Genomic DNA, 24,859 nt, shown 5'->3' on the forward strand with positions numbered 1-24,859 from the left:
TTATTGACTCGTCCAACGGATTTTTACGGTGCTTTTCGCGATTGCGTCTGAAAAGTCGCGAAAATGTGGGATTATCGATATCTACGAGTGAAATATTCGCGACGCGAATGCACGCGAGGAAAGATTAGACAATCAGAAACCGGTCCCCCTTAGGGAGCGCAAAGAGAGAGGAGCGGGGCAAAGTTTTCACGCATTATAGCTCTGTCACGACGAAGCTTACGTTCGCGATACTTTGGCGAAATAAGAATTTAAGTTTTCTTTGTTAGCAATGCGAGTAAAAACGCGTATATTGACAACCGCGACGCGATATTCAAAGGCACGCGAGCGAGGATACCTCAAGCTCGGCGTGCGCTGGCACAATTTCTACGCGCATTATACGCTACTCGAGACAATAGGGATTGTGATGAATGGACAATAATGCCAAATAATTCTACAGCCTGTTTTGCAAATAAAAAAAAGTAGCTAACGATATCGGCATTTAGGTATGAATATATTTTATACGGACAATTGAATATTGTCAAATAATTAAATCGTTAAGTAATTCTGCGGCTCGCTTGAAAAATAAAAATAAAGCAGCTGATGTCGGTGTCGCGTTTGTACATATGAATATTCTCTTATTCAGATGACTGAACATCAAAAGAGAATCATTCAGTATTTTAAATCTTGTATGTAATGCAGGCTATCGATCAAGTAATCCCCTGATTGTTTCGAGCAATGTATTTTATTCAACGTCACAAATACACACATGCAAGTATCTATTTGTAATTCGCATTGACTCGAACGAATTTTTTAGTCCCACATCCGTCATGCAGAATTTTGTTTCTCTTTTCATTTTGACTCACCGAAACGACTTGCAGTCAGAGCCGGCCACGTTCCGCTTCAACTCTGTAACAAAAAATTCACATTTGCTCATTAGATTTGACCAACGAGTGCGGGTGAGTAAAAGAGTAGTTTACCCTCTGCGATCGTAATTCAAGTCGAGCCGGAAATTATATCCCAGCTCTAGATCGCTAAGGGTCAAACAGAGTACTATAGTAAACTTGTAAACTTACCTTCAAGCCGACTCTGCTTCGCCCGAACCGGATCCTCCGGTGCGGCATCCGCGTCCACCGGATTGCTGTTGCTTTCCGCAACAACTGAAACAGAAAAATAATTTTCCCGGTTGATAACCTGCGGTAGAGAGAGAATATCTTTGATCAGGACCAATCGAAAATACGGATAAATTTTGATACGGAATTTTTATCTTTATATTTTTGTTCCAACATTGAAAATTTAAATGGGACTTGAAGCTTTCAAGAGAGCTGATGAGGAACAAGTTACAAAGGCAAAGATCGTAAAGAGTTGAACACAGATGTGTAGGAAACTTGTAAACTTTACCTTCCGGCCGACCCTGCTCTGCCCGAACCGAATCCTCCGGTGCGGCATCCGCGTCCGCCGGACTTGCTTCCCGCAACATCTGGAACAAAAATTTAGCGTTCTTGGTTGGTAAGCTGCGGTAGAGAAAAAATGGTTGGTCGGGATGAGTGGAGAATATTCGCTACGATTTTTTTTCTTTATTGACATTGAATGTCTAGATAGGAGCTCTTGAAAGAGCTGACGAAAGAAAATGACAATAAGAAGCGGAGACAACAGTTGTGTGCTCTCGAAAATATTCTTTTACGGATGGACATTTAAATTCAGATCCCGTAACAATAGTAAACAAACTTGAAAGAAGCGCTGACCGAAAACAAAAAAGGTCGCAGTCTAAGAAGCGATATGACGTTGAATATTCTACACAAGACCAATATTCTCACACAGGAATTGGGAATGATTCAGAATGTTTGATTGAGAACATGATGAATTCGAGATCCACGTCCATGGACCGTTATCCGTCTCTGTCTGGATCAATATCTTTTGTATACAACAACGCAATAAATAGATAGACAGGCAGAGATTGACGAGAGTAATTGCAAATTCATAAAGTGATCATTACTAGTCGGATGATGACGGATTGTGAATACCGAGCGCGAAATTCCGACTTCTTATTCCCGGAAAATTCGTCAAACGTACGCTCTCGTTATCGGAGACCTCCCGCGTAATAAATGATTCCACATACCTGGAAACGTGACATATCGCTGCCGGCGTTCTGCTTCTCGACTGCTGAAGTCCTCCGGATTTCACTCGCTCACGCTTCCGCTTCTAATGCTGATACTCGCGATTCGACCGTGCAGTTAATGAATGAGATGTCGACGCGATGCCGATTGAGTATCTCGAAGACCGACGAGATATATTTCTTTTAATTACACGAGACGGAAGTGACGAGAGCGTCGCGCACGGCTACTGCTGATGGAATGAGGTCGAATACATGAGGTGCGCGAGTATTATAATACGAAGGGCAAAAAGTATCGTCGCTCGCGAGCCGATCAACACAATCGGCGCGATGTAAACATTGCGGGCCTTGACGGCGGTTGAAGCAAGAGAGACTTGCCTTTGAGCGTCTCTTGTTTTCTCGAAGGTTTGGGAACGACGAGGGGAATGCGAGGAGGCCTTTCAACTGTACGCGACATTGATGCACTCTATTTATTGATTACTGAAAATAAAGAAAATTACTCTGTTGAAGCATCGGACATTTGTTAGCTTTATGTTAATTAAAGAGGAATGTATACGATTAGAAAATGTGTTAGCAATTAATTGTACAGAGTGTAAGTTGTTGTGACGCCGTTTTCAGAGAATAATTAAAGGTCATGGTAGCGTTAAAGAATGGAATTTCATCCTATGCGAATTTAGTCGCGCTCTTATTAAATATTAGTCCTGTATAAAATGTCGTATTTAAAAGTATTGTTTCGCATTCACGAGATTTTGTCGTGAATTCTGCTCTCAAATTGGATCGCGGGTGAATACTTTTTAATGCGACGGGGAATAGAACGTGAAAATCTTGTATGCCTCTGAATCCGAAAACGATTAGGAGAAGAAGCGAATATTTTTCAATACGAAAGTTCGCATTTAAAAATTATCGATTGCGATTGAATACAAGGCATATTTGAAACGAATTGAATCCTTGTTAATGCGAAGCATTCACTACTGCCATCTCGCATTTAGCGCGGTGAAATTTAATGGGAACTAATACTTTTTATTTTCCCTTTCTTCGGATCAGAAAGCAGAATTCAGACGTATTCAAAATGTCAATACTTTTTAATATGTTTCAGTTCGACATTTTATACAGGGAGATTATCCGCTGCGGACAATAACTCTTCTACTTTTCATTTAATATTCAATGATGATAAATAACATTTAATTGCATTCGTTTGGCTTTTTTTATTTCGAAAATAAGAAAATATATACCGGGGTGAGATTTTACCCATGACAACATTAACGTGATTTTCTTTGATGCTTTTTTTAAAAGTTCAAATATTTCGTCGACTCGCGGGATATTTATAATCGGAGTCTCGTCACGTTAATTACGTGAATAACACGTGCTCCTCCGAGCGGATCGAATGCTCACCGACGGCCACTGTCAGTGCCACGAGCGAATGTCCAGAGCGGACGGGATGCTGAATTAAAAAACAAGACGAAGTGAACGGGACGCGGACAACGATACATCATGCGTCTCCATACATGTCAAATTGCTTATTGTAGAAGAGACTTTGATACGGCAATATATATTCGAAGATTTAGCATTTAATACGTACTTTTATTTTTTCTGCTCCTCCCCCCCTCTCCCCCGCTCTTTTTAGACCACCGGCCATAGACTGGCATAAAGTGCGCCTAGCGGACGTAGTTTAGGCGCATTTTGGTCAGATGGCGTATCTAAAATACGCCTAGCCGTATCTCCCGAAATACGGCCGGTGGCCGCTCTCATTCTTCTCTCTGGATGTAGTACATCCATTTTCGGACTGCCAGTACATGTAGGTTTTACCGCCGAAATCTAAAAGTAGATGTAGCATCGTAGTTCCCCTCTCAAATGGATGCAGATGGCGGCTTTTCACACTGCGGAAAGTCGGTGTCGCCGAAAACGCCGTGTTGGCCGCTCTCTGGATATACTATGTCTATGGTTAGAGAGTAGCGTCGGAGCAGTGGCTTACTCACCCAGAGCCATCTATTGAATTGAATTGAACTCTGTCTATGGTCCAGCTCTCTTTAAAGGTCCTTAGTCCGGAAAATCGATGTCATCGAAAACGTTGTTGGCTAATTTCAAGTTCCTTTCTGGCGGAGCTAATATTTTGAGAGAGGGAGAGAGATTGGTATCAGAGAGAGAAAAAGTTATCTTTAATCAATAGAGGTTAGTGAATTTTACATTACGTATTACACAGCATATAAAGTACCAGTAAATATGTTTCTTAGTTTGTGATAAAAATAGACATAATTTTTAACGACGGTTTTTTTTGTAAATGATATTAAAAGTTAGTTCTTGTCTGCAAAAGTTTTTGAAAAGAGGAATTATTTACTTGTACAAAGGAGGTCTAGTTTACATATTTGTTTGTGTAGAATTAGATCCATAGTTATATCAGAAATTTGCGTCTTATACAATGTCATCAAAAATTATGAACCGGATTTTGTGCAAAAAACATCAGGCAATATGTGCTAAATTTTACATAGAAAATTATGAAATTTATGTAATATTATGCATAAATTTTTAAATTAGAATTACAATTAAGCATATATGTTTAACGTTTTATCTTATTGGTATGACAATGTTCTAACCTCCACATATAATTATTTCTTTGCTTATTAATAATTACTATTGTTAGAAATTATGTAGTTCTAGTGGACGATTTTGATTTTCAAAATCTTATATGTTCATAAATAAAATATTTCAGTATATTTTTTTTTAATTTGAAGTGAAATTTGAAATTAAGCATTTACTAAAATATTTGCTTTTAGTTTTCAACTTATTCAAAAAGGTGCTTTTTTATCAAAATATATATCTAATAAACAATCTTTTAGCAGCCTACTAATAAATTAGCGACAAGTTTTATCAGGATCCATAGATAGATTCATAGACATCTGGTATTTATATTAAGCTTATGTTGTGTGGATAGAATCTGCTGTGAGAATCTAACAGCAGATTGGCAGCAGAAAGTGAATAGGGTCTGCAGTATGTTCAATTTAAATATATTAGAACAAGTCTTGCTTAGTTTTTGTTGTCAGTTTATTATAATTTATCATTAAGTTTTATATTTCTGCCAGCAAGCTGCTGATGAAATCTGCAGCAGATATTATACAGAATCTGCTTTCGCAGATTTGGTATCTAGGTAGGATATTTTTCTATATTTATAATCTATAAATATTATGTGGATAATAGGATACATCATACTATGACTACTAAAGAGGAAGGAAATAATCTGACAACTGAAACAAAGACTGAAGAAATACTAGATAATGCGACAACTGAGGATGTACCAACCAGCTTAGAAACCTCCCCTGAAGGAACTGCAATACGAAATGGAACTCAAACAATGTCAAAGGACAAAGCAAAAAGTAATCTTGTAAAATATATATACAGGTTGTTCAGTGTAATGTCCACATGACTTTTTAGACATTTCTGATAGTTTAAAGAAAAGATTGTAAGGTGAACATTTATTCGTTTCATACAGTAACAAGGCTATGTTATCTGTATGATAAGAAAATTTGAAAAATTAAATATTTTAATAAATTGTAAATTAATTATTGAAATTAATATTTTAATAAATAAGAGTTTGAAAAAAATTTTTTTATAAAAAGTCAAGATCATCTGGAATTTTGTAAATGGTATCATGCAATCTTTTTTTACATAATCTTTTTTACATATATAGAGGATTTTATGACAAATTTAATGTATTAAATGTAACTTTTATTAATAATAATATAAAAATAAAAAGAAAAATTAACTTGTGCAAGCAAATATTCAAACTGCTTGTGTTTTTTGTGACATGAAGTTGTTATTTTTCACTTTTAATGGATTACATGAATAATTGTGTTATATAACAGCAATGTAATATGAATAATTATTACATAATTACTGTTATATAATGTGTTACATTACTGTTATTGTAACTATTGTAACGTTATTTCCAGCTTATTAACAAAACAATGTAACAGATACATAACACAATTACAATTATGAAACCAAATTATATAACATCAATATAACTAGAGTATAACATATGTTATATTACATGTTACTTCTATGTTATATAACAGTTGTATTCTGTGTTTTCTGGGATGCTATTATTTTATGTCCCTCTCAAAGTCATAAAATTTTGATAAGAAACATTTTCTTCTAAAACCTGTGTAATTTCCGGAAATTGACTATTTTGTATTTAATTATTTAAATAAAATGGTATATTGTTTTATTTGTTATATTGTTATATTGTATTATATTATTATGTATATATGTGCACACATGTATGCACGCGCACACACATATGCACATATGCATATAAATGTACAGCATGGGCCATTTTAATTTATCCACACTGATAATTTCAAAGATTATGGAAATATCGAAAAATGTCCAAAAGAAAAGTTATAGAGTTTGTAGGGGTGATGGTGACCTTGACTTTGACCTTGAAGGGCATTTTCAAGGTCAGTTGGAGGTTAACTTATTTTTTTAAATAGAAAGCTCAAGTTTTTATTATATCTTCTCTTTCTACCAACTAATTTAAACAACTTTTATCTGAAACATTTTTTTATTTGCTTAATATATTTTGAGATATTTAAGGAAAACTTGGTAACTTTTCCAACATTTACTTTATGATATCTCATTAACTATTAGTTGTAAGAAAAAATAGTATTAAACTTTTTTACTTTATTCACTATCAAGAATATATTACTATAATAATGCCCTAACTTTTATTAACTTATCGACCTTCGGAAATTTCAAAATTATTAAATTAATAAAAGTTAAGGCACTATTATAGTAGTATATTCTTGATAATAAATAAAGTAAAAAAGTCAAACTATTTTTTTTTTCGATGCCGAATAGTTAACGAGATATCGTAAGGTAAATGTTGAAAAAGTTACCAAGCTTTCCTTAAATATTTTAAAAAATATTAGGTAAATAAAAAAATGTTTCAGACAAAAGTTGTTAAAATTAATTGGTAGAAAAAGAAGATATAATAAAAAATTGGACTTTCTATTTTTAAAATTAAGTTGACCTTCAACTGACCTTGAAAATATCCTCCAAATAAAAAACTAATAATGCCATTCTCTTTCCCCTTCGAAATCATGAAACACATGTTTTAGTTTTTTTTAATATCTTTCATAGTTTTCGAAATTTTTTACCTGTTATGTTTGGAATTTAGCACCCTGTATATCAAAAAACAATATTTACTATATATTATATTAAAAAATTTATTGTATAAAAAAATTTATTATATAAATCTATTATAAATTTATTATTTATTATATAAATTGCAATCATAATATTTTAAGTTGGTTGCATTTACTTATACAATTTAAACAATCATGTTTAAGCAGTTTTTAAATTTACGGGCATTTGCGCTTAACATTTCGGCGTTAATACAAAATCATTAGAAAGAGTGGACATCTGGTGACTGTTGAGAATATTTAATGTAGAGAATAACACTCTAAAGTTTAGGGTTTACACTTATCTATTCAGTGTCATACTCAAATGTTCAGAGTAAACTTTTAAATATGCAGTGTTTACACTCAAACTGGAATGCGAATACTCAGTTATTGAGTGTATACAGAATGATTCATAGCAATCCTTAGATGTCTTTAATATGATATATTCTTGAGTAAATTCTAAGACTATTTTTCCTCTTGCAAAAATATTATCCGATGCTTAGCTACTGAGTTATTAAGATAAATAGTTCGTCTATTATGGATCGGGTACAGAAGGCAGGCAGAGACGGAACAATTAATATCCTATTAATTTATTATTAATTTATATTATATTTGCTATTATACCCGCGTTAAAATTTTTAAGTTCTAAAAATAATATGAATGAATGTTATCACATGCGTTAGCACATCGTACCAAGCGCCTAGGCAGCGCATGCCCCAACGGTTAATTGTTCCATCTCTGCCTGTCTACTATATCCAATTCGTAATAGACAAACTATTTATCTTAATAATTCAGTAACTAAACAGCAGATAACATTTTGCAAGAGGAAAAATGGTCTTAGAATTTGCTCAAGAATATGGCATATTAAGGACAACTGATTGTTTTGAATCACCCTGTATACTTCATCTTTTAAGGTGTACTCAATGTTAGAGTGTAATACTCCATGTTCAGTATGAATACTCCATGTTCAGTATGAATACTCAATGTTCAGTATAGATACTTAAAATATAAGTGTATATACTCAAATTTGAGAATAAACTCTCAAAATCGAGTGTAAATGCTCAATATTTAAATGTTTTTTTGGTAAGGGATGAACTTGGCAAACAACTTCATAAAAAGAAATTGCAATATGTCCGTATTTCGTTTGTATCTCATTTTGTTTTGTTTATATTTCAAAGAATAAAAAGATAAAGGAAGGAAGAGGGAATAGCCAGCAAACAAGTATAAGATATACGAAAACAGTCAACGCAAATAGTCATCCGAAAGAACATCGTTTGTATCCGTTTGTACTTCCTTCCAAGTCGTTTGTACCTTAAAGGAATTGGAAGTACAAGCTTCTCAGAATTCAAAAATAATTGTCCAAGAGATATTTTCGTCAATTTTTGAAATATTGCAACTCGGCTAAAACCATTCAAAAGAGTATCGTTTGTATCCGTTTGTTGCTTGCCAATCAATTCACTGATTAAGTTGCTTGCCAAATTCACACCGGTGCATTAGATAGTAAAGATTTATAAGGAATTAAGCATATGAAATATTTGAAGGCACAATGTCAATTAGGGAATAGTTAAAATCGTCTGAAGTTGAGTCTCTTAAAAAAAAATATATATATATATATATTTAGTCACGAAAAATCACTTAATAATTAGTTTTTTAAAAATCAAAGCAATTAATTTCTGACTTTTTTTCAGCACCTCAGGCGCAACTCTTTCACGCTATCTTGACCTTCACCTTCGCCGTGGCTACTTTGGATTATGACATCAGAAGCGAGAAAATCTATGTTGAAGATTGCTACAAATTAGGTCATTAAGTATGAAATATCCGATTTCGAATCAAAATTTTAGTTTATTATATCTCAAACTAGAAATAGTATATTTCGATCAAAGTATGCGCCTAAACTATTGACACAGTTCTGCCATCTTAATGATAACTTATGTCAGCAGTGAATAAGTCTGAACGGCGGGTAATGATGAAATCGCGGAAGGCGTTTCCGATAGCTTGTTGAGAATTGAATATTTTTCCTTGCAAGAAGTGGTCCAGTGCCTGGAAGAAGTGATAGTCAGTTGGTGCAAGGTCTAGTGAATACAGTAGGTGACGTAGAGTTTCCAAGTCCTGCTCCTGTAATTTGAGCAACGTTGTTTGTGCAACATATGATGGAGCGTTGTCTTGCAAGAGGATTAGCCTGCCTCTATTGACCAATCTCGGCTGCTTAATCGCAAGCATTCTCATCATTTCGTCCAGTTGGTTACAGTAGACACTCGCTGTAATCGATTGACCAGGTTTCATGAAGCTGTAGTGGATAATACCAGTGCTGGATCACTAAACACACACACCAATAATTTTTTTTAGTGAATATTCGGTTTAGAACTGTGTTTCGGCACTTCACTTTTATCCAACCATTATGCCGAACACTTGCGATTGTTGAAAAGAATCCATTTTTCATCACACGTAACAATACGATGTAAAAATGGTTCGCCTTTACGTCGTAAGAGTCAAGAAAGGCAAGCTTCGAGATAATTGTTCTTCTGACGCTCGTTTAATTCATGCGGAACCCACTTATCTAGTTTCTTTACCTTGCCGATTTATTTCAGATGCTCTGATATTGTTGGGATAGTAACGTTAAACCTTGCTGCTAATTCATGCATAGTTTGAGATGTATCCGCTTCCACTACAACTTTCAGCTCATCATTATCCACTTTGGTCTCGGGTCGACCACGTGGTTTATTTTCAAGATTAAAATCATCAGAACGAAACTTCTCAAATCATCGACATACTGTGCGTTCATTAGCCACATCTTCATCAAACATTTCGTTGATATTTTGAATTGTCTACGCTGTATTGGTTCCATGACGGAACTTATATTCGAAAATAACGCGAACTTTTGACTTACAGATGGTTACACAAAAATTGCTATAATAAAGACAACTCGAAAGATAATCACAAACCAGAACATGCGTTTGAAAGAGCGATGATGTACCTTCACAACAAAAAAAAAACCAAGAACTGTAGAAGTGAAGTGTCAGAGATATCGATTGTTGAATTTCGTACTTAAGGAAATCGGACATTACATATTAACGATCTAATACATCCAAATAAAATCACATTTGCAGTCGATTAAACACACTTTTAGAATATTCTAAAAGTTATTCTTTTGCCTTAATAGTTAATCAACAGTTGTAGAATGACTATGATAAGAATGTCTAATCCTGCGTAATTATTCGTGCAACCAGATTTCATATTACACTCATGTTATAGCTGTTTATTGACTGTCAAAGAAAACTGATAACTTTCAGAACATTTTATAAGTGTATTGAATTTACGGCAAGTGTCATTTTATGTTATTTATTTCATCGTAATCCATAGGAATTTTTAACATGGATTTCCTTGCTTCTGATGTCATCAATCAAGAGTTCCATGGAGAGGAACTAGAAATCACGAAATAGAATTTATATATTTTTTTATTCGTAATATTTGCAAACTTTAAATAATAAATTTAATTTTATTTTGGATATCATTTATATGTTAAAGAATTATTTGTATGTTAACGAATTTATCTTTTTAGTTACATATTAATAATTTGGTATTTGTTTAATAATATTTAAAATATATTTATTTTCAGTTACATATTAAAAGTTTATGATATTTAATAATATTAAAACAGGCTTATATAATTTTATTTCTGTCATAAATATTTGTAATTATAATTTTTTGTCATAAATATCCACATAAATAACTCCAATTATAATAATTTTGTTCTTGTTATAAATATCCGCGGTCTAATTGTTTATTTGGTTAATTTTACAAATAAATTATCTGGAAAACTCACTTTTCATTCACTTTTTTAAACGTTTTCTCACTATTTTCTCATTTTATTAAAAATAAACCTTACTTTCCTTGATAATTCTAACAGTTACCGAGTGTTTAAAAAGTCTGGAAAGAGCCAGTTATTTTTAAAATAATTTTACAAATTAGTTTTACGGGAAACATTTAAAACGAAACCTGTAATGTTCAGAAAATTCTACTCGATCGTAATATCTGTGCGATTTTGTAATGACTTTATAATGAACCATCGAATGATCTATTAGGACGAACTTATATACAGTGTGGTCCATTTTAATTGATAATCGGAAATATTTCGTCAGGTAAGCCAGATCATGAAAAATGTTTCAAATAGAAATGTAGTGAAGTTGTAGGGATCAATGGGGGACACACACTGATGACTTTGACTTTGACCTTGAAGTCAGTTTTCAAGGTTATCTGAAAGTCAACTTTGATTTTTCAAATAAGAACCACTATTTTTGACTCCAGAAATGAAAAGAGCGGAAAATTTAACATTCAGATAGATAAATTATGATAGGAGTTCCATGACATTTAAAAGTCAGTTTAAAGCCAAATACGTATTTTTTTTTCAAATAATGGCTGATTATCCTCCGAAGGCGCATTCTCAAATCATCCGGTGTTAACGCTTGCGTAAGTGTGATATGATAAGCGTGATACTGCCTTGTTCTTAAAATTTGCAATACCGTTCCAGGTATACCCGTTTGCCTTTGTATTTGGCGGCTGCTGATGTGAAGATTTGAATGGATAATCACAAATACTGTAAGAACGCGCGCGTCATTTTCACCGTAATCATGACAAGGACGTTCACAAACTAGATCTCCATTACGAGCCTTTGCAGTAAGATTTCGTATCGTGGTATTATTGGGATGACGTCTATTTGGATAATGTTGTGCGTAAAGTCTTGCAGCTGCTACGTAATTTACATTACATTCTCCTAAAATTTGAATCATATCAACAATCTCATTCAGACGATAATTAGCTATTATTTGAAAAAACTTGTCTGCAATTTTCTATTACTATTTCAATGTATCAGGAAAATAATGTATTAGTAAGTTTCCGCAGTCACCATTTCTGATATCAAAATTGGAGGTTTTCACTTGAAAAAATCACGTAGATCTTGAAGTGACCTTAAAATTTGATCTGAAGGTCGAAATCAAAGTCAGTGGGCGACTTCCTTTAACCTCTACCAGTTTTGTTGAAAACATATTTTAGTACCTCCTTTACGTTACAAGTTGTTTGAAAGTACTGATAAAAAATACATATTTAGCTTTAAAATGACTTTCAAATGTCATAGGACTCCTATCATAATTCCATCATAATTTCATTATAATGAAATAATGAATCTTGTACTCGATTGGAGATATGTAAATGTGCATGGCTAATCCTGCGCTTGTTACTCGTTTCATTCACTTACTTGATACGAGATACTACTGTATCTTTCGATGTTACGTGACCTAGTGAGACATATGAAAGTTGCAGGACTGCAAAATTGCAATTAAACAAAAGGTCGAAAATACGAAACAAAAAATATTTCAAAACTTTGTAATTTTGTAAAGGGATGAACCTAATTTCAAAATAAAAAGTTAAACATTAACAAAATAGCGGTTCAATTAAGTATCTTCTTATATTCTTTATACTCTTTATACTAAACAAAAAACTTTGATTTTTTAAGATAAACACGTATACATGCATGCATAAGGTGAATCAATGACTGTTGTTATTTTGAATATTTCGAAAATTAAGAAAAATCAAGGAAAATATGGAAATGTTTCAGATAAAAGTTTTACGATATCAAGAGGGATGTATGACAAAGTTACTTACATGATTTTCAATAACCTTGTTAATGTCATATAAGTATTATTTTTAATTTTTTTAATACTATATATTTTTACATATATGGAACTATATGTTTCTTAAACACAAATCAATATATATTCTTCTAGTCCTCCTATATATAAAAGTATTGGAGTAAAATTATCAAAATTCATAGTTTCTGAAGTATTTTATTATATTTTAATATTTTTAAATATAATGTAAAATGTGGAATATTTCGTATTCATTATTTATTTTTTGGCAAATTTACTTTCATACTTTTGTACGTAGAATGACGGATAAAATCGATTGTTATAAAAAGAAATACCTTAAATAAAATACTATTATGTTTTGCATATTTATTGCACTATAGTGCAAAAATGAGTATAACTGATTGATTGCTTTTGTTATTCTACATTTAGAAATATTAAGACAAGATCGAAAAGTGAATAGTTTACGAGATATTATTTTTTCATTGAAAAATAAAAAAAGGCAAAATTTCAAATATCATAGAAAGAGTACTTTATTATGCATGCGTATATGTGTATGTCTGTTTAACATATATACATTTTTTAAACTTTCTAGTTGATATACTATTAAAAGCAACTGCTAATGCACCGATAATGAAGCAAAAAAAATGGTCAGTTTGCCAAGACAATCCTATTGGACGGATTTCGGAATTTATAAAAAAATATCTCAAATTAGATCCTAATGAGAGATTGGTAAGTTAAACCATTTTCTTTTTCAAATTTTCTTAGTAATAATACAGTAAAATAGTAATAATGATATTTATGTTTATGTATATATATATATATATTGAGTCTATGCATAATTCCGTAGCGAAAATCGAATAAATTTCAAATGCAAAATATTTAGTAAGAAAAGCGATTTTAATCAACTAAATATGTTCCATTCTGTTCAATGACTTTCTGCTATCTCTCTACGAGCTTCATTATCCTTCTTTCATAGAAGTCCTGAGATCTTTGGGCAAAGAAGTCATTCAAGTGGTTTTTGAGGATGTTTAGGGAACTAAAGGTTTTATTATTCAAATTGTTCTGTAGCGTCCGGAACAAATGATAGTCTGAAGATGCAAGATCCGAACTATACAGTGGATGTACCAAATCATCCCATCCAAGCCGCAATAACTTTTGCTGGGTCATCAGAAAAACGTGTGATCTAGCGTTGTTCTGGTGAAACACAACGTCTTTTATGTTCGCCAATTCGGGCCGCTTCTGATCGATTGCTCGCTTTAATTTGGCCAGTTGTGAGCAGTACTTGGTCGAATCAATCGTTTTGTTGGGTGACAGCAGCTCATAATAGACGATTTCTTTCCAATCCCACCAGATACATAGCATGACCTTCTTCGGGTGTAACACAACCTACGCGGCCGTCTGAGCAGCCTCTTCGCGCTTCGACCATGATCTTTTTCGACTGACATTGTTGTAGACGATCCATTTTTCATCGCCAGTGATCATCCGCTTTAAAAATAGTTCGTTTTGATGGCGTTTGAGCAACAAATCACAGGCTGAAATTCGGTCCATTAAATTCTTTTCGCTCAGTTCGTGCAGCACCCAAACATCAAGCTTGTTTACCATCCCAAGCTTCCGTAAATGTCTCGAAATAGTTGATTGGTCAATGTTGAGGTTATGTCCGATCTCTGTAGTCGTCAAATGCCGGTCGGAGTCAATTAAAGCCTTGATTTGATCATTTTCAATAGTGACTGGCCGACCAGAGCGAGGAGCATCTTGGAGGTTAAAATCTCCGCAACGAAATTTCGCAAACCACTTCTGACACACACTTTCGTTTACGGCATTCTCTCCCTACACAGCGCATATCTTTTTGTGAGTTTTCGGAAATAAAAAAGCAAAATGCATTGAAAATACACGTTTTTTCCTTCCATGTTCAAAATATAATTAAACTTCGTATACGTCATGGATCTCGATGAATACTTTCTTAAAATGTCGGCACAAATTTCAGTTTTCACTTAATGTACGGCACTTCATATGTTTGATACATGTGCGAGCAGAAAAACAACTGCGAAAGACAGCTGTGTGAAGTTGGCCCCCTGACCACCAAGAATTTAATTTTGACCATTGCCATTCGTTTGGTGGTCGTTTGGTAGCATTTGGTAGTCCATTCCAAACGTTTGGTAGTCAAAAGTGTAATGGTTCTCGCAAAAAATAAAAATTGTATGTGAAGTTGCCCCCCTCTCTCAAAAATCGGTTTCCACAGTGTCCTGGATAATTTTGACCATTACCAATCGTTTGGTGGTCGTTCAGTAGCGTTTGGTAGTCCATTCCCAACGTTTGGTAGTCAAAACTGTAATAGTTCTCGCAAAAAATTATAATGTGAAGTTGGCCCACTCGGCTCGAAAATCGGTTTCCACGACATCTTGGATAATTTTGACCATTACTAATCATTTGGTTTAACTGTTTTATGAGTAAAAATAAATTTTTTGTCACCAACTTTTGTAATTTTCATTAAAACCTCTATTTTCCTTACGACTACAATTTCGATTATCGTTCATAATGAAATAAACATAAAATAGCTTCCATTAAACCAAAATTACTAAACTATAGAGGTTTACTCATCCCCACTCTTTCGTTACGTCATACAGAATCCTAACGCACTTAACGTAGTAATGGTTATTATATTATAGAGTCTGGCAAAAGTTCCGGAACGGCTAATTATTTCAAAAAATAATAATTGTTTAAAACAATGTTTGAAACAAAAGTTGTAGGGCTTAAAAGAAGCTATCAGATATTGATAATTGTTTGACCTTGGAATGACCTTGAGAAACGTTATCTAGGTCGACAAAAATGTTAAATGGAAACTCCAATTTTTTAATCCTTAAATATCTCAAAAAATATTAGGCAAATAAAAAAATGTTTCAAACAAAAGTTGTTCAAATTAATTGGTGGAAAAAGACGGTATAATAAAAAATTAGAGTTTCCACTTGAGATTTTTATGTCGACCTTGATATCGTTTCTCAAGGTCAATCCAAGGTCAAACAATTTTCAATATCTGATAGCTTTTTTTAAGCTCTACAACTTTTGTTTTACACATTGTTTTAAACAATCATTATTTTTTTTAATAATTAGCTGTTCCAGAACTTTTAGCAGACCCTGTATGATCGTGCTAGCGGCATTTTAGTTTGTTAGTTTCAAAGAAAATATTTTTTTACATAAGTTATGTTTAACCTTTTGCGGTCGGCAGATTTCGAAGAGATTGATAAACATTGATATCTGTAAGTTGATCTAAACATTTGAATCTAGCATCGGCAGGATAGTTTTCTTTCATTATCGCTAGCCTCGTTCACCGTGCCGCGCGCCAGGCGATCACGAATGCCAGCCTGGCGGCACCGACTTCTACGATAACTTGCGAATGCCACCACTGTGGCGGCATCAACCGCAAAGGGTTAATATTTATCTCGATAATTGGTGTTTATAATCAAACTGACAGTTAAATTCGATTTGACATATCACATATTGTCAATGAAAACCACTTGAAGCCGCTAAATAGACACCACTGGGATTCACGGTGTCAATATCTCTTCTTGTCGATGCGTCTTCTGCCCAGAAATTCGTCAATAAGCAAATCTTTATAGTTTAGTAACTTTGCATTAAACAAATGATTATAATGAAAATTATGTATATTATGAAAGGATGCCGCGGGAAGTGCTTTTTTAAACTTGGCAAGCCAACTTAACATTCGCAAATTCGATTTTCATTAATAATTACTACTATTTTCTATCAAACGTCACCAAACTAACTACCAACCGTAAAAATACGGCCACCAAAAATTTTGTCACAATGAAAGTTACATAGAATATCGCGACAAGGGAATGTCGCGTAACATTTTTTAAACTTAGAAAGCCAGCTTCACAAATGCAAACTCGACTTTCACTAATAATGAAAACAATTTTGACTACCAAACGTTGGGAATGGACTACCAAACGCTACCAAATGACCACCAAACGATCAATAATAGTCAAAATTATCCAGAACATCGTGGAAACCGATTTTCGAGATGAGGGGGCCAACTTCACATACAATTTTTATTTTTTGCGAAAACTATTGCACTTTTGACTACCAAACGTTGGGAATAGATTACCAAACGCTACCAAACGACCACCAAACGAATGGCAATGGTCAAAATTAAATTCTTGGTGGTTAGGGGGCCAACTTCACACAGTTGCGAACATCTGTCGGAATTTCGCTACGGAATTATGCATAGACTCAATATATATATATATATATATATATATATTGATATTGATATATATATATATATATATATCTATCTATCTATTTATTTTTCAGTTTCTCTATGTTAATCAAACATTTGCACCTTCTCCTGACCAGACAGTTAAAAATTTATATGATTGTTATGGTACGGATGGAAAATTGATCATTCATTATTGTAAAAGTCAAGCCTGGGGCTAAGTCAAGGTTAATATTTTTATTTATAAATAGTATCTGATTTACTTATCTTTTACATTATGCAGGTGTTTGACGCAAGACATGCAATAATTACATAGAACGATAGAGCATGTCATTCTGATTATGAGGATTCCTGTTATCTTACAAACCTATATGGGCTGCGTTCCGTTATTCACTTGCAATACTGACAGTGTGACATCATAAAGTCAAACTGCTAAAGTGTTCTGCAATTGTTGATGCTGTTTTTCAGCGTGTAATGCAATTAATAACGGAACGGATATGCAATACTGCAAACATACTACAATATAACCTAAAACTTAAAACAGAACTGTGTGACTTGCTGGCTACATTCCGATATTCATTGTTAGTATTGAAATTCTATAATACGTAGGCTGCTGGAAAAGTTTCTGCAAACGATATGAAAAAAAAAAGCATATAAAATTCGGTAAATGGCTTTATTTGTTTTTCAAAGTATTTGCCTTTATGATCGATGCACTTCTCTATACGCTCGAACCAATTTTCGAAACATTTTTTTCACTGAGACTGTAACCTCAGAAACCAGTGTTCGGAATGCTTCAACAGCTGCTTCAGGCGATACAAATCATTCACCACGCATCTTATGTTTGATGTTTGAGAACAAGAAGAAGTCATTAGGTGATAAATCAGGTGAATATTGACAATGAGTCATCAATTTGACATTTTTACTGAATAAAAAATTAACGGTTTGACGTGCTGAAAGACAGTTGGCGTTGTCATGATGAAGAATGATGCAACAATTTCGGTTTGTTCTACACAATTCATTGATGACTTCATGCAAACAAATTGTTGTATATCAATCAGCATTTATAGTCTTTCGATCCTCTAAAGCCCCGGTTGTCACATGTCCGGTATAACCGAAGAAGCAAGTAATCATTTGCTTGGCAACACTGCATGAACGAACGACTTTTGTTGGTTTCGGCTCATTTTGAACGAGCCGAACAGTGGATTGTTGTTTACTTTCGGGCTCGTACGACTAGATCCATGTTTCGTCTCCAGTAACGATATTGTAGACCAAATTTGACTGACCTCGGTTGAATTTCTTGAACATTTCTTTGTACCATTTCACACGAGCCTGTTTTTGAGCTTCGGTCGAATTGTGTGAGATCCAAAGGGACTGCAAAGTTTCCGTACGTTCAAGTGATCATGTAAAATCATGTGTATTGCTTTCATGTCAATGCCCAAAGATGCCTGAATCTCACGGTGTGTCACATGCTGATCTCGCTCAATCATTTCACGCACAGCATCAACATTAGTAGCAATAACAGACGTGGATGGACGATATTCACAAAACTCGTCACTAAGAAAGGTGCGTCCGCGCTGAAATTCGGCAAATCAATTATAAACAGTTCTATTGGATGGTGCTTCATCCCCAAAAGCCAAATGAAGTCGATCGGCATTGTTTCGGAGTTAGACTACATTTGTAATCGTAAAAAATCATTGCCCGAAAATTTTCATTTTCTCGCGCGAAATTTCCATTTTCTCACAAAATAACTTCTTTTAAAATTGTGCAAATGAAGCTAATTGACTAGGTACAAACTGTCAATTGAATTATAAGTTAGAAACGTCTAATTTTACGGATATGATAGTAGCAGAACGGTGGTGCCATTGCAAGTACTAAATTGCAGAAATTTTTCCAGCAGCCTATGTATATATGACAAACTATATATTTTCAATACTGACAGTGAACGCAGCCACTTTCATGGTTGTCGCCACTTTTCTACTGAGAATGTCTTATCTCGCGAGTCGCAGTAACAAAAGCAGGAAGTGACGACAAAATTTATGACGTCATATGTTTTCACGAGCTCGTCGAAAGTTTACTGCAGCGTATTTTGAAACGGTATTAGCAGTACTGCCATCATTGGCTGTCAATAATGGAACGCAGCCATGGTTATTGCGTGTTTTGCATCAAACATCTTGTGTATAAAAACTATATCGAAAATAGTAATATTAGGTACCGAACTTAATTACCAATTCTCAAAAATTAATGGCATAAGCAACGAACGTTATGACTGACAGCTGAAAAGAAAGCTTAACATTTCTCAATAAAATTCAATACACAATGACCCATTTTATTCGGTAGAAAATGGAACGTGATAAAGAGTTTTTTCGACATGTGCGTCTTCACTACTTTCATTTGAAGAAAAATCTAACTGAAGTTCATTGATTACTCAATGAAAGTTATGATGATGTTGCTCCATTAAAAATAGCTTGCAAAAAATGGTTTCAACGATTTAAAAGTGGTGATTTTAACATGAAAAACAAACGATCAGGTCCACTAAAAAAGTTTGAAAACACCGAATAGCAGAAACACTCGTAACTATGGCGTATCCAATAGAATGCCCGATGTTGAGTGGACTTTACATAAAATATATCAGTATATATATTTTCCTCAATTCTGGACTGTCATATTGGATCCGCCATCATGAATGTCGGATCTCGATATTGAATTATTATCTATCTATTATTCTATCATTATTAGCTATCTATTTAAAAAACTATTGGATAATTATCTAACCAGAAGCTGCTTTGGCAATGTGGCCGAATAGTTGTCTCTGGATCGATAAAATGACGCATTTTTCACTAGTTTTGATGGATTTACGGCTCTTTCTACAGATCTTCCGCTAAAAGGGCCGTCATTTCCACATTTTATTTATATTCATCGATACCCATGATATTCAGTTTTTAGGTTCTATCTGTAGTCGAAAAATTGGTCTTTTTTAACATCCTCTTTTGTTATTTAAGGGTTTTCGAGATTGTTAATTACAAATTTGTTATTGAAAATTTGAAATCGTGGGATCTATGATAGAATATCTATGATATAAAAAACTCAATCAATAGCCATTTTGAAATTGAAATGTTTCATTTCTATAATTATGTTCGCCATATGAGACCCGTCATTTTGAATTTTGTACTTTTCACATCGGATTTGTATTCAGCAACCTCAAAAACCTCCAGATCATGATTTTGAAGTATACGTTAGTATACGATTTGAAAGTATACATTATTACTTAACATTTCATGCAAACGAATTTATTCTCTCTGCTGAACAAAACGACGGTTTTGTTCAGTATATGCTTATTAACCCATTAAAGCCCATCCTCAAACCAGTAGAAATATGAAAAAAGTATGAAAAAATAAAAGATGATTGGTGGCACTTTGGGAGGACTACTATGCAGTAAAGAGTTAAATCCATCGCTAGTTTTCTACTCGCAAATCATAACAAAGAGTTTTTTGTGACGTATTGTGACTGGCGACGAAAAATGGATTTATATTATGATAATCCATTATGATAAACGCAAAAAGTCATGGACAGACCTGGGCCAACCATCAACTTCGATGCCCAAACGGAATATTTATGGTCACGAGGTAATGCTATATATTTGGTGGGATCAGGAAGATATAATGTACTATGCTTTACTGAAACCAAATGAAACAGTCACAACCAACCGTTACCAACAACAATTGGAACGTTCAAACGAAGAATTATAATACAAAAAATCAATTGCCAGTGATCGATAAAAAGTCATTCTTTTATATGACAATGCTCGGCTATATGTTGCAAGAACCGTCTAATACTGATAGAGCTCGAATGGAAGGTTTTCCCGCACGCAGTCTATTTTCCAGACTTGGCCCTATCAGAATTATCCCTATTATTAAACTTGTTTCGATCGATGTAATGTGCCCTTGAGGATACTTCTCTAATTTCTTTAATTTCCAAAATGTGCAAAAATGGGTCAATGATTAGATTGCTTTAAAAGACAAGTTCTATCGACGCGGAATTTAACTTTTGCCAATGAAATGGAAAAAGATCATAGAAAATAATGGAAAATATTTTGATTAATGTATTCATTCATTTTGTCATTAAAATGAATGTGGTCTTTAAGCAGAAAAAGTCGGAAATTAAGTTCGGTAATATAATTGAAAACTAAATAATTTTTCATATCAGGAGAACTAGGTGATTCTGATACAAAGTAAATCGAAAATATAGATGGAAATTTTTTACATCATGTTTCGTTTTCTAGAAAATTAAATTCTAAAGAACGGTGTAACGTTTACACAAGTCAAATGATATTGTTAGTTAAGTCCATACGTGCCCAATGAATTTTTAAGTTTAATTTTCTTTTTAACAAAATTCATATGAAAATAAAAATTGGTATACAAATTTTCAATCTAATTCTCTGTTTAACTTCTATATGAGAAATTATTTTCTTTTTGTAGTATTACGATTTTGTATTACGATTTTCGGTACGTCTTATGTATACAGGATATTTCTTATGCAATTTGTATGTTTCCACTTGTGTGCAGGTGCTTATATATTTCCACTTGTGTGCAGAGCTCATCAAATTAAATGAATACGTCTTGTATTGTTTTGCAAATAACGATAATTATTGAGATATTTATTAAAGAAAATTAGTGAATGAGTGCGCATAATACGATGGGGCGACTACACAAATAACCACAATTGACCACGTACCGCTTGCAAATTTTTTTCATCTTTTGTTATCATTACTGACAAGGAGAAGACCAGAAATGGCCTCCTCCAATTTCGACAAGCTTGACATATGTTATAGTACTACCCTCCACTAATGAAGGATAAAGCCACTCGATGCAACGCTCAAGCATCCGCGAGAAAAATGAGTTTCAAATTTTCGGTGTTCTTTATGTACCGAGTAGTAAAAACAAGTTGTCGAGGTCGTAAGGTGACGGACTAGTACGCTGTAGGTCTGCGCATCACAAATCTCGCTTTTTTCTTAATTCCTTTTTTCATTTTCATTTACATGAATGTACATATATATAATTGTACAACATTTTTAAGAAAAATATTCTTTTTGCGCATTTATTCGCTGTATGTATATATTTTTATATATATTTTATATTTCCATTTATTTTATTGTTTTATTGAAGCAAATGTAGGAAAGTATAAGAACATGTACAGGAAATATAAGATAAAGATAAGGTTAATAAATAAAAAATTTAAAGTATTTTGCATCGTTGGATTTTCTATTTTCTTCACTATTCACAATATACTGCGAACGCTAGTTGTTGCTCTACTCGAGTAAAAATGAAAAAAAAAGCGAGACTCAAACTTGTGACGTGCAGCGCTACAGCGTACTGTCTGTCGCTTTACGACCTTGGTTACTGCTGTTCAGTGGCACCCTGTTTTTATTATTCAGTACATACGGAACACCGAAAATTTTAAATTCATTTTTAACTTTAAACTTTAAATTCATTTTTCTCGCGAATGCATTGCATCCAGTGGCTTTACCCCTTCATTAATCGGAGAGTAATACTATAACATATGTCAAGCTCATCGAAATCAGAGGGGGCCATTTCTGGCTCTCTTCTTATGAAACAATCGCACGATTAGCCATTAGCTTGTAATTATACCAACATAGTTCACCTTACCGCATTGTGCGTGCTGATTTCTCAATTCTCTTTCGTTAATAATTGAAAATTTTACGTGATCGATTGCAAAATGGTAGCAACCTTATTATTCCAGTTTGATGTATCCTGCATATATGTATTAGATTGGTAAGAAAATAATGCCAGCTTTATATATTATTTGACTTTGTTATTTGTTTTTGGAATAAATATTTCTTTTAATATATTCATGTTATATACCATTTTAAAATGCAGATTTCGCTCTATATTTCTCTGCTACTGGTTTTATTTTTACTATTATTTTGTGTTCATTATTATTCATAGAATTCATGATGGAAAAGAAGCAATTGCGAGCGATATTCTTATACGAGTTCACACTAGGCCAAACTAGGTTCAAACTATAAAGCAGCAGAGGTGACTCGTAACATCAACAGTACATTCGGCTAGGGAACCGCAAACGAACCTATGACGCAACATTGGTTTCAAAAATTTCAGAATGGGGATGAGAGCTTTGAAGATGAAGAAGGTCGTGGGCGTCCATCGGTAGTTAACAATGACGAATTGAAGGTGTTGATCGAGGCAGATCCGTGCACGATTCGAGACCTTGCTGTAAAGTTAAACGTAAATCATCCAATAGTTCTGGACCATCTTAGGCAACTTGGAAAATCAAAAATGCTCGACAAATGGGTGCCGCATGAATTGAATGAAAGTAAAAAAAATCGTCGTTATGAAGTGTGCTTTGTGTATCTTTTGCGCAACAACAACGATCCATTCCTCGATTGCATTGTGACATGCGATGAAAAATGGATTCTATACAACTGCTCAGCATAGTGATTGGACCGCCGCGAAGTTCCACAACACTTTCCAAAGCTGAAACTGCACCAAAGAAAAACTATAGTGATGGTTTGGTGGTCGTCAGCCGGTCTGATCCATTACAATTTCCTGAATCTAGGTGAAACCATCACGGTAGAGAAGTATTGTCAAGAAGTCGATGAAATGCACCGCAGACTGCAACGTCTGCGCTCGACATTGGTCAATAGAAAAGATCCCATTTTTCTTCACGACCACACGTCGCACAACCGACGCTGCAAAAACTGAATAAATTAGGCTATGAAACTCTGGTTCACCCATTATACTCACCAGATCTCTCGCCAATCGACTACCATTTTTTCAAGTACCTCGACCACTTCCTGCAAGAGAAAGTTTTCAACAACCACGGCGCTGTTGAAAATGCCTTTCGAGAATTTATCGATTCTACGACGTTGGAATTCTATGTTACCGGAATAAATAAATTTGTTTCTCGTTGGCAAAAATTTGATGATTGTAATGGTTTTTATTTTGATTAATATACTTTACTCTGAGCTGAGATATATGCGTTTAAAGTTAGAAGTTAAAAACCGATATTATTTTCCTACCAACCTAATATACACAGTCTGTCCCAGATATAATGAGACTGGTTCCATCAAAGTTCTTAGCGCAGCGACATTTATGAGTGAATGATGGTAGGTGAATGTTCTACCCTTCATCTACTTAACCTCAAAATTTGAGCGAATTCGGTTGATATTTTACTGTGGTTTGACATTTTATGTAAAGTCACTTTGTGTACGTCGATCGAAAACCAACATGGAGCGAATATTAAATTCTGTTTTAAATTGGGTAAAAGTGGTGCAGAAACGTACGAAACGCTAAAAATGTGTACGAGGATGAATGCATGTCCCATGCACAGGTTTTCCGTTGGTTTGGCCGATTCCGTGACGGTCGTGAGGACCTTGCAGACGATGACCGAGCACCGCCGCCAAAAACCACTCACAATGAAGAAAACATCGAGAAAGTCAAAGAAATTCTTCGAAGCGACCGCTATGTGTCTACGAGACTCATCGAAGAGGAAACTGGGATACCGAAAAGCACAGTCTATCGAATTTTGACCGAAAATTTGGGCAAACGGAAGGTCTGTGCGCGCTTCGTGCCACACACTCTGACAGACGACCAAAAAGATTGGAGAGTTCATCATTGCAAAGACATCATTGTTATCGATCATCCACCGTATTCACCTGATTTGGCTCCGTGCGACTTCTGGCTAT

At 34.1% G+C, this 24,859-nt stretch overlaps 1 protein-coding gene across 5 annotated transcripts; it reads left to right on the forward strand.

Moving 5' to 3' along the window:
• The first annotated feature begins 4,067 nt into the window (after positions 1–4,067).
• Positions 4,068–24,146, forward strand: LOC105190938 (histone-lysine N-methyltransferase SETMAR). Of its 5 annotated transcripts, none has more exons than XM_019844986.2 (5): positions 4,068–4,258; positions 5,282–5,457; positions 8,955–9,065; positions 13,501–13,637; positions 21,702–22,174. In XM_019844986.2, the coding sequence occupies exons 2-5, from the start codon at positions 5,295–5,297 to the stop codon at positions 21,786–21,788; spliced, it is 498 nt and encodes a 165-aa protein (XP_019700545.1). In that variant the 5' UTR covers positions 4,068–4,258; positions 5,282–5,294; the 3' UTR covers positions 21,789–22,174. The 5 variants fall into 5 exon arrangements, with proteins under 5 accessions (XP_019700545.1, XP_011152278.1, XP_011152268.1 ...); XM_011153976.2 differs by lacking the exon at positions 21,702–22,174 and adding an exon at positions 23,103–23,356 and having other exon boundaries at positions 4,069–4,258; XM_011153966.3 differs by lacking the exon at positions 21,702–22,174 and adding an exon at positions 23,274–24,146 and having other exon boundaries at positions 4,071–4,258.
• Positions 24,147–24,859: the final 713 nt, after the last annotated feature.

The sequence above is a fragment of the Harpegnathos saltator genome, unplaced genomic scaffold, assembly GCF_003227715.2.
Source record: "Harpegnathos saltator strain DR-91 unplaced genomic scaffold, Hsal_v8.6 scaffold337, whole genome shotgun sequence".
In the NCBI taxonomy this organism is placed as follows: Eukaryota; Metazoa; Arthropoda; class Insecta; order Hymenoptera; family Formicidae; genus Harpegnathos; species Harpegnathos saltator.

Bases quoted from the DNA above. Each gene is read 5' to 3' on its own strand.
- LOC105190938 (XM_011153966.3), top strand. From the start codon at position 5,295: ATGACTACTAAAGAGGAAGGAAATAATCTGACAACTGAAACAAAGACT. The intron at 5,458-8,954 runs GTAATCTTGTAA...ACTTTTTTTCAG, and splicing joins GTCAAAGGACAAAGCAAAAA to CACCTCAGGCGCAACTCTTT. The intron at 9,066-13,500 runs GTCATTAAGTAT...TAAACTTTCTAG, and splicing joins TGAAGATTGCTACAAATTAG to TTGATATACTATTAAAAGCA.